At 42.5% G+C, this 11,365-nt stretch overlaps 1 protein-coding gene across 1 annotated transcript in view; it reads left to right on the forward strand.

Annotated features, from left to right (window-relative positions):
• Window positions 1-11,150, forward strand: part of IHO1 (interactor of HORMAD1 1) — a 32,503-nt gene extending 21,353 nt beyond the window's left edge. Inside the window, exons 6-7 of the mRNA XM_004368521.2 lie at window positions 9,580-9,683; window positions 9,996-11,150. Coding sequence (XP_004368578.1) covers window positions 9,580-9,683; window positions 9,996-11,150 — 1,259 coding nt within the window. The remainder of the gene's footprint in view (window positions 1-9,579; window positions 9,684-9,995) is intronic.
• The last annotated feature ends 215 nt before the right edge of the window (window positions 11,151-11,365 follow it).

Raw genomic sequence — 11,365 nt, forward strand, 5'->3', positions numbered from 1 at the left:
GTTTAATGTTGATGGACTTAGGTTGTTTCCACCTTCTGGTTGTTGTAAATAATGCTGCAGTGAACGTTGGTGTACAAGTGTCTGTTTTGTCCCTGCTTTCAATTCTTTTGGGTATATACCTAAGAGTAGAATTATTAGGTCATAAGGTAATTCTATTTTTAACTTTTTAAGGAACTGCCAAGCTGTTTTCCACAGTGACTGCACCATTTTGCATTCTCACCAGCAATGCATGAGGGTTTTAATTTCTCCACATTCTCACCAACACTTGTTATTTTCTGTTTTTGTTTTTTTGATGATAGCCATCCATCCTAGTAGGTGTGAAGTGGTGTCTCATTGTGATTCTGACTTGCATTTTCCTGATGAAGTTGAGCATCTCTTCATGTACTTATTGGCCATTTGTGTATCTTCTTTGGAGAGGTACCTTTTCCATTCCTTCGCCCATATTTTAATTGGTTTTTTTGTTTGTTTGTTTTGTTTTAGTTGTAGGAGTTCTTTGTATATCCGGAATATTAAACCCTTATCAGATATATGGTTACCAAATGTTTTCTCTCATTGTCTAGATTGTTTCTTCACTTTCTTGGTAAAGTCCTTTGATGCATAAAAGTTCTGAATTTTGATGAGGTCCATTTTATCTATTTTGTCTTTTGTTATTCATGCTTTTGTTTTCATATTTAAGAATCCATTGTCAAAAACTAGGTCCCAAATGTTGTATAAGACTACTGTTACAAGAACTAAAGAAAAGGTTTAAACACAGAAGAAAACATTCTTTGATAGTTACAAGGGTGCGGAGGGAGGGAGAGGGTTATTCACTCACTAACTAGAAAGTAGACAAGAATTATTTTAGGTGAAGGGAAGGATAGCACACACTACAGGGGAAGTCAGCTCAACTGGACTAAACCAAAGCTGAGAAGTTTCCTGAACACAACCAAACACTTCGAGGGACAGAGTAGCAGGGGCAGAGGTCTGGGGACCATGCTTTCAGGGGACATCTCAGTCAACTGGCATAACAAAGTTTATTAAGAAAATGTTCTGCATCCCACTTTGGTGAGTGACATCTGGGCTCTTAAAAGCTAGCGAGCGGCCATCTGTGATACATCAATTGGTCCCAACCCTCCTGGAGTAAAGGAGAATGAAGAACACCAAAGACACAAGGAAAGTATTAGCCCAAGAGACAGAAAGGGCCACATAAACCAGAGACTACATCAGCCTGAGACCAGAAGAACTAGATGGTGCCCAGCTACCACAATGACCGCCCTGACAGGGAACACAACAGAGAGACCCTGAAGGAACAGAAGAAAAGTGGGGTGCAGAACTCAAATTCTAGTAAAAAGACCAGACTTAATGGTTTGATTGAGACTGGAGGGACCCCGGAAGACATGGCCCCCGGACTCTCTGTTAGTCTAAAACTAAAACCATTCCTGAGGCCTACTCTTCAGACAAAGATTAGACTGGACTATGGGACATAAAATGATACTTGTGAAGAGTCTGCTTCTTAGTTCAAGTAGATACATGAGACTAAATGGGCAACTCCTGTCTAGAGGTGAGATGAGAAGGCAGAGAGTGTCAGGAGCTGGTTGAATGGACAAAGGAAATCCGAGGTGGAAAGGAGAAGCGTGCTGTCACAGTATAGGGGACGCAACTAAGGTCACAAAACAATGTGTGTATAAATTTTTGTATTAGAGACTAACTTGAATTGTAAACTTTCACTTAAAGCACAATTAAAAAAAAAAAAAACTAGGTCCCTAAGCATTATCCCTATGTTTTATTCTAAGAGTTTTATGGTTTTAATTTTTATGTTTAGGTCATTGATCCATTTTGAGTTAATTTTTATATATGGTGTAAGTATGGGTCCAACTTAATTCTTTTGCATGTCGAGATCGAGTTGTCCCAGCACCATTTTTCTTTCTTTCTTTTTTTTTCTTTTTTTAACTGTGACTTAGGTGAAAGTTTACGGAGCAAATTCATTCCTCATTAAACAGTTAATACACAAATTGTTTTGTGACACTGGTTGCGAACGCTGTGATGTGTCAACACTCTCCCCTTCTCCACCCCAGGTTCCCTGTTTCCATTTGTCCAGATTCCTGTCCCTTCCTACCTTCTCATCTTTGCTTTTGGGCTGGTGTGCCCCTTAGTCTCATATACATGATTGAACTATGAAGCATGACCTTCACATGTGTTATTGTTGGCCCTATAGACCTGTCTAATGTTTGGCTGAAGGGTGAACCTCAGGAGTGACTTTAGTACTCAGTTAAAAGGGTGTCTGGGGGCCATACTCTTGGGGTTTCTGCAGTCTCTGTCAAACCAGCAAGCCTAGTTTTTGTGTGTGTGTGTGTGTGAATTTGAATTTTGTTCTATATTTTTTTCCCCCGCTCTGTCCAAGACCCTCTATTGTGATCCCTGCCAGAGCAGTCGGTGGTGGTAACCAGGCACCATCTAGTTGTTCTGGGCTCAGTTTGGTGGAGGTTGTGGTGGTCGTGGTCCATTAATCCTTTATACTAATCTTTCCCTTGTGTCTTTGATCTTCTTCATTCCGCTTTGCTCCAGCCGGGCCAGCACCATTTATTGAAGAGACTCTTCTCTCCCCATTGAATGGACTAGATACTCTTGTTGAAAATCAATTTATGATAGAAAGATGGGCTTATTTCAAGATTTTGATTCTATTCCATTGGTTTATATGTCTATTCTTACACCAGTAACACAATATTTTAATTACTATAGCTTTATAGTACGTTTTTAAATCAGGAAGTGTGAGTCCTTCTTTGCTCTTCTTTTTCAAAATTGTTTTGGCTATTGAGGGCCCCTTGCAATTTCACCTCTATGAAGCAATTCTTCCCTGTAACACATGGGTTCACCATGAATCGGAATCGACTCGACCGCAACAAGTTTTGTTTTTTCCAATTCCATATGAATTTGAAGATTGGCTTTTCCGTTTCTACAAAGAAAGTTGTTTAATTTTATAGGGATTACATTGAGTCTATAGATCGCTGTGGGTAGTATTGACATCTTAAGTCTTCCAATCCATGAACACGAGATGTCTTTCTGTTTATTTAGGTCTTCTTTAATTTCTTTTAGCCATATTACATAGTTTTCAGTGTATAAGTCTTTTACCTCCTTGGTTAAATTTATTCCTAGGTACTTTATTCTTTTTGATGTTATTGTAAATGTAATTGTTTTCTCAATTTCCTTTTTGGTTTGCTCATTACTAGTGTATAGAAATACAACTGATTTTTGTGTGTTGACTTTGTATCCTCCAACTTCTCTGAATTTGTTTATTAGCTCTAACAATTTTTTTCTGGGTTCTTTAGGGTCTTTTATGTATAACATCATGTCATTTGTGAACAGAGATAGTTTTACCTCTTCCTTTTAAATTTGAATGCCTTTTATTTCTTTTTTCTTGTCTAAGTACTCTGGCTAGAACTTCTAGTGCAGTGTTGAATAGCTGTCATGAAAGTAGGCATCCTTGTATTGTTTCTGATCTTGGAGGGAAAGCTCTCAGTCTTTCACCATTGAGTATGATGTTAACTATGGGTTTTTCATAAATGCCTTTTATCATATTGAGAAATGTTCCTTCTATTCCTAGTTTGCTGAGTGTTTTTATCTGTTGGATTTTGTCAAATGCCTTTTCTGCATCAACTGATATAATCATGTGGGTTTTTTTTTCCTTCACTCTACTAATATGGCATATTACATTGATTGATTTCTTAAGTTGAACCACCCTTGCATTCCTTGGATAAATCCTACTTGATTATGGTGTATAATCCTTTTAATAGGGTGTTGAATTTGGTTTGCTACTATTTTCTTGAGGATTTTTGCACCTATATTCACCTATAGTCCTTAATTTTCTTTTCTTGTAGTGTCACGATTCTGCTTCCTAGTCTTTATATGTTATCTTTTTTTTCCCCCCTTTGTGGACATTTTTTTGAGTCTTTTCTTTTTCCTTAGTATTCTGAGAATCAACTAAAAATGTGCTACAAATGATTAGATAATTCAATAAGGTAGCAGAAATTAGTAAAAAATATAATGGAAGGAAATCCTCCATTTATAAAACCAACACAGAAGATACATTACTCAGGAATAAACTTAACAAGGGCATAAAAACTCATCCATCTTTATGGTTTCTAGGTTTATGTCTTGCTTAGAAAGGCCTTCCTCACTACAAGGTTACAGTTTCACCCATGTTTCCTTCTGGTTCTTTGTGTGTGTGTGTGTGTGTGTGTGTGTGTGTGTAGTAAAAATATGCATAACAAAGCATTTGGCCAATTCAACGATTTTTATAAGTATAGTTCAGTAACATTGACTACAGTTTTCATATTGTGTAAACATTGTCACTATCCTTTTCCAACTTACCCTTTTCCAGTAACATAAACTCAGTGCCCTCTAAACAATAACTTCCCCTTCCCCCTCCCTCCCATCCCTGGTAACCACTAATAAGCTTTGGTTTCTATATATTTGCCTATTTCATATAAGTGAGATCATACAGTATTTGTCCTTTTGTGACTGACTTATGGCACTCAGCATAATGTTGTCAAGGTTTATCCATGTAGTAGCATGTATCAGGACTTCATTTCTCTGTATGGCTGGGTAAGATTCCACTGTGTGTATATAAACCACATCTTGTTTATCCATTCATCTGTTGATGGACATTAAGGTGGTTTCTACCTTTTGACTATTGTGTATAGTGCTTCAGTGAACATTGGTGTACAGGTTTCTATTGCGTTCCTGCTTTCAAATATTTTGGGTATACTTAGGATTGAGATTGCTGGGACATATGATAGTTCTGTGTTCAACTTTTTAAGGAACTGCCAAACTGTTTTCCACAGTGGCTGTGCCATTTTACCTTCCCACTAGCAGTGGATGAAGGTTCTAATTTCTCCGTATACTTGCCAACACCTATTGTTTTCCATTTTTTTAATCAAAGTCATTCTAGTGGGGGTAAGGTGGTATCTCCTTGTGATTTTGATTTGCATTTTCCTAGTGCTTGTTGGCCATTTGTATATCCTCTTAGGTGAAATTTCTGTTCAAGTCCTTTGCCCATTTTCTGATTCGGTTGTTTGTCTTTTTGTTGTTAAGTTGTGGAAGTTTTTTTTTTTTTTTTAATATATATATTTATCTTAGTCATCTAGTACTGCTATAACAGAAATACCACAAGTGGATGGCTTTAACAAAGAGAAATTTATTCTCTCACAGTCCAGGAGGCTAGAAGTCCAAATTCAATGTGCCAGCTCCAGGGAAGGCTTTTTCTCTCTGTCAGCTCTGGGGGAAGGTCCTCATCCCCATTCGAGGAGCTTCCCAGCACAGGGACCCTGGGTCCAAAGGACACGCTTTTCTCCTGGATCTTGTTTCTTGTTGCTATTAGGTCCCCGTGTCTCTCTGCTCGCTTCTCTCTTTTATATCTCAAAAGAGACTGATTTAAGACACAACCTAATCTTGTAGATTGAGTCTTGCCTCATTAATGTAACCGCCTCTAATCCTGCCTCATTAACATCATGCCCATAAAACGTTGCCATCGAGTCAATTCCAACTCATAGCGACCCTATAGGAGAGTAGAACTGCCCCACAGGGTTTCCAGGGAGTGGCTGGTGGATTCAAACTGTGACCTTTTGGTTAGCAGCCAAGCTTTTAACCACTGGGCCTCCAAGGCCCCCATTAACATAATTGAGGTAGGATTTACAATACACAGGAAAATCACATCAGATGACAAAATAGTGGACAATCACACAATACTGGGAATCATGGCCTAACCAAGTTGAGAGATACTTTTGGGGACATAATTCAATCCATAACAATATTTTTTTTCATACTAGATCCTTATCAGATATATGAGTCCCAAAAGGTTTCTCCCAATCTGTTCCTTCTGGTTTTGTATGATTTATACTAAATTTGTTAATCTATCTAAAATTTATATTAGTATAAGAAATCTGAAATGTGAGCTTCCTTTTAGGAAGGATCTTTTTTTTTCCTTTTTTAGAGATAAACTCTGAAGTAATCTCTTGGACTTAAAAAGAATCTTTGTTTATTTAAGTAAACAACAACAACGACCAAAAAAACAGTAACTAGTTGCTGTCAAGTCGATTCCAACTCATGACAAAGCCATGCGTGTCAGAGTAGAGCTGTGCTCTACAGGGTTTCCAATGGCTAATTTTTTGGAAGTAGATCACCAGGCTTTTCTTCCAAGGTGCCTCTGGGTGGACTTGAACCTCCAGCCTTTCAGTTAGCAGCCAAGCACGTTAACCATTTCAGCTGCCCAGGATCTCTGTTTATTTAGGTTCCCTGTGGTAAATCCCTGCTCTTTGTTGATGAGAAGACAAAAAAGATAGACTAGAACCCAGGGTTACCTATGGCTAAACAAATTTAGGCAAGTTTTCAAGTAAGACTAAATTTGAATTTGTTATCTTGTCCTTCATGAGCACCAGATGGCCTCTGGTTTTCCTTCCATTTATTGTGAAAAGTTAAGCAGTCTCTTATTGCCAAATGGATTTTTACCCATATAAAATGAAAAACTTAATTTGTCAAGAATCTTAAAACATGTTTAGTTAGTTATGAGAAGACAAAAAGATTATCTGGTGTATTATTCACGATTACTTGCAAATTGTACTTGTTATTCACTTAAGATGTGTCTGAACTTAACAGTAGTTTCTCTGTGCTTTTCCCTCTTAAAGGTCAGGCTTTATTCTCCAAAGTAGATCAAACCAGAAAAGGGATTTTGAGATGGCAATTATAACTCTTTGTGCTCTTCTGCAGGACTCTGAAATAAGCCTGAATAAGGAGGAAAAGAACTTCTGATTGTTTCTAAACTAAACCATACTGGAGCACTTTGGTATTTTTTAACAGGATTGTGGTAGAGATTCAGGTTAATTATTTTGTCCCAATGCCATAATTGAATAATCCATCTTTTTCCCACTGATTTCAGATCCCCATTTTTATTTTAGTCATTTCTGGTTTCTGTTCTGGTCTTCTATCCAGTTTTTTTCTCCTCCAGTTTATCATCCACATTGCAGGAAGAAGGCTTCTTTTAAACAGGACATGTAATCCTGTTAACCCCCTGTTTAGCTGTGTCAGTGAATAAAGTCTTAGAATCAAGTCCACAAATCTTAACATGGCTCACATACCCCTCCATCCAGCTGTGGCCTCCACTCAGACCACCCTGCCCCTCCCTCACCATGCTTCAGTCACACTGACCTCGTAGCTCCTTTTTGGGGAGTATGCTCTTTCTTCTGTGGGTAACATTCTTTCCTCCATGGGTTAACACTGATATAGCTAAATACCGATCTGTCCCATAAGGACGTCTTACCTCACTTACCCCACCCCTAACATGCTAGGTTCACCTGTTACATGGTCTAAAGGCTCTCTATACTTTTCCTTCAGAGCACTTATTTACATATCTATAAGTAGTTATTTGTGTAATTACTTATTAACTACCTGTTTTTCCTGAGACTGTAATTTCAAGAGGGCTTCATCTGTCTTTGTCACTATTATATCTATAGCACATGGCCCAGTGCCTGACACATAGTAGATGCTCATTAAATATTTGTTGAATAAATGTAAGAATGTCATTTAGGTATTTGTTGAGTAAATGTAAAAGTGTCTTCACGTAACTCATAGTCTAGCAAGAGGACCACAACAATTAATTGCAACACAAAGTGTTATTAAATAAATGTGTGTGTGTATGAAGTCTTGCTATGGAAAAGAGGGAAATTAGTATCAGTCCTGACGTGGTTGGCACCCAGCTCACAGAGCCCATTATGACCCAAGTATAAACAGGGGATAGTTAAGTGACCTGGCACTTACTCAGAAGGTGATAAGGAATGGTAGAACACACATGGTGCCACCAGAAGAGAGAAGGAGCACCCAGGCCTCAAGGGGAATTATATTTTCTGATGAAGTGACTGCTAAGCTGAGATCAGAAGGAGGCATAGGAATTAGCTGAACTAAGGTGGTGGTTGGGGAAAAGGGTATGGTGATAGGAACAGAAGCAGGATTACTCTAGGCCAAGGGAAGAGCACGTGCAAAGGCCATAGGTGAGAGAGACTGCTCAGGGAATAGTCTGGTCGGAGCCCAGAGATGAGGAGAACGAGGGGGTAGAGAATGTGAAGTAAGCCTTGAGAAGTAGGAGGAGGCCAGCCATCCTGGGTCTTATCAGCCAACTTAGAGATTTGGACTGCATCCTTTGGCCATTGGGGTGCCATGAAGGTTTCAGTAAAGGTTTCAGAGGGGGTATGATCATATCCACATATCAGAAAGATCACTCTGATGACAGGGCCCAGGAGGAAGGCTAAGGAGAAGGTCAGTGTGGTCATCTGGGCAGAAGATTTGTAAAAATGGCCTGGTGGGCCAAAAAGGGCATCTGACCGCCTCTAACTTCACAAGGTGGTAGGAGAATCAAGATCAACAGCCCAAGGCTGATTGCTATAAGGCAGAGGTCAGACATGCCTCCACCCGCCAACCTTTTTACCAATTCTTACACCAACCGTCCCTCCCATGGCACTCTCTACTTCTCTGCTGGGTTCAGTAATTCGTTGCAATGGCCACACAGAACTCACAGACAATACTCAAGATTATGGAGTCTATTAGGAAAGTAACAGGTTACAATTCAGGTTCAGGAATGCTCAGGCTACAGTTCTTCGATCAGGATAACCTCTTCTCAGCTGTGTCCACAGGCGTGCCTCTCTCTGGCCCCTCAGCCTCCGCCCTGCTTGAGCAAGTGTTACAAAGCTCTTTTAGCTCTGCCAGTAAGTGCCCAGAGGCACCCTACTCTGCCAGTGAGCCTCAGCCTGAAGGCTGTCAGCTCTCTTGCTCCGTGGGTCAGCAAGTCTAGCTTTGACAAGTGTCCGGAGGCACTTGCAAGCCTCCTGCCGGTCCCCTGGTTCTGCTGCCTCTGCTGCTGCCATTTCTCTGTTGCTATTCCTCGCCGTCTTGCCATCTTCAGTGTTACAGCTCTCTCTCTGTCTCCTGGGCCTAGGAGAGTCTCCACACAGAGATCCTAGATCCAAAGGACACACTCTGCTCCCATCTCCCTCTTCTTTCTTGATGGTAGTCAGGTCCCCTCTCTGCTCTGGAATTGGCTCTCTTTTAAGCCTAAGGGGATGGCAAAACTGACCAGTCCCCTCGTTAGGGTTCCATACACCTTATTTGCATGGTTCCACCCCCACAAATATGCCATGCACCTTATATACATTATTAGTAAGCTATCGGATCCCCTTGGTGGGCCACGAGCACCTCATTTGCATAGTCCCATCCAGTCTTTTGGTGAGAGTTACAAGACCATGATGAAAAAGGCCATGTAAAAGTGATCCATCACACCACAAGATTCTCACAGTTCCCAGCAGATGCTGAGGTTGGGTCTGCTGTGGCCAGGATCTTCTCAGGGAGGAAAGGAAGAAGGGAGTGTAGAAGAACCACCCTGCTCTGGCTTCCACTCTCCACCAAGTCTGGTCGGGGACGACAGAGTCTTGGGTACTAGTAGGGCAAGTTAAGGTTGTGAGACCTGGGGTTCAGCTCTTTCCACTCCACCACTGTGGCTTGGGCAGGTGGGGCATCACATAGTTTTCATGAGGTGAATTGTCATTGTTCTGTATTTAGTGCAAGAGACTGTGAGGGCCCAGAGTGACCTGGTGCTTGAGGCAGTGCAGGACAAAGGCAGCACGGAGCAGACCATCCTCGAGATGCAGAAGAGACTTGAAGCTGTAAGTGTACACCCCAGGCCCTTTCCTCAAGTTTGTTTTTTGTTACTAAGACCCTGAGAGACACCATTAAAGTTGCAAATTCTCAGCCAAGACCAGAAGCCAGCACAGGCCCCTTGGTAACTGACCCAGGTAGAGGCCAGCCTCCTCCCCAATGTTCTGGTATGATGTGGGCCGCCATGCTTCCCTGTGGGCTACCCAGCAGGGGCGAGCCTCGGTTTTGTTGGCACATCCTTTGGTTTATTCTCATGTTTTATTGTGCATTCTGAGTTGTTGCACTGTCTGTCACTCCTCTTTCTCACTGCCTTTCCCCAGAGACAAGCAGAGTTTGTAGAAATGAAGTCTAACCTGAAGCACCTTGAAGTCTTAGTTGCCCAGCAGAGCAAGGACTTCCAGCAGCTGTGTGAGCAGCTAGGCCAGCTGAACGTACCCGGTGTCCTAGCAGACCTGAAGAAATTTATCTCGGTGCCTCGAGTACATGAGCATGTGAAAGACAGCACTTCCCAGACCTCACCAGCTCCAGCCCAGAGCTTCAGTTTCACCAGGCGGGAAAAACTGGCCTCTGAGGAACCAGTTAGATGGCAGGCCCAGCCCCTCGCAGCTGCATGGAATCCCAGTGTGGGCTCTCTGTGGCCTAGAGAGTTTGGCATCTGGGGTGAAGGAGCAAAGAGCGATATTCACCGAGAAGAGGCCACACTGCCAGCAGCTGGGCTCAGTAAAGGAAACAAACATGTACAGGACAAGGAGGTGCAGACTAACTGTGAGCAGTGTGCCCTTATTAAAATAGAACCTGAGAACCATGACCCTGGCATCCTGGGCCACAAGGTTCCTGGCGACAGGGACTTGGTCTCTCAGGGAGACTCACAGCTCATATCCTTAGATTTAAACAACTTTGCAGCTAGCATTAAGAACTCCTGCCGAGAATGTCAGGCCAAAGGTATGTTTTCACGTGATCCCTGTGGACAAAGTTTGGTAACCGAACCGAAAGGCAGGACTGTAGAAAGAGGGAAAAAAGGCAAGAAGCAGCGGCCTAAGAAAGCCCACAGAGGCAGGCTCCTAGCCAGGAAGCGAAAACAAACCCCAGGCAAGACCAGTGCTGTCAAATCTAAAAATCAGGGCCCTGAGCCTTCAGTTTCGGATCCACAAGGGCCCTCCCCGGGGCAGCAGGAACCCCTTCAGCAGCCTCTGCGTCTCCGGCGTTCCAGGAACCCCACAAAGCCCGTCAGCCCCGCTATGGGAGGGGCAATCATGCCCAGTAAGGCGGCGAGGGCAGTGCAGGGAAGACTCCTGAGGCTTGGTACACTTCCTTCCCAACACAACAGCCTGCTTTCCAGCAGCCCGCAGGCGGACCACCAGATGAGCTGGTTCAGCGACCTCAGCCTCAGAAGTTCAGAGCCCCCTTTGTGCAAGGAGCCAAGGAAGAATCTGTTCTATGACCTGGCTTTTGATAGCAGTGATGATGGCTTCTGACCAGCCGACAGTGACTTCAGCGGATGGTGTACTGGTCTCAGTTGGAGGGACACACTGCAGAACAGTTGGTCTGGCCAACAGCAGAAAGCCCCTGCAGCTTGCCTGGGACCCTCAGGGGCAGAAGCCCTGCCGGGTGAGGTCACTGGGGAGGGAGGCAGACCTGGTGTTCTGGGTACCAGGTACTGCCCCTGACAAGAGCCCTGTGGGATAAGTGC

This window comes from Trichechus manatus, unplaced genomic scaffold (genome assembly GCF_000243295.1).
Source record: "Trichechus manatus latirostris isolate Lorelei unplaced genomic scaffold, TriManLat1.0 scaffold00001, whole genome shotgun sequence".
NCBI lineage: Eukaryota > Metazoa > Chordata > Mammalia > Sirenia > Trichechidae > Trichechus > Trichechus manatus.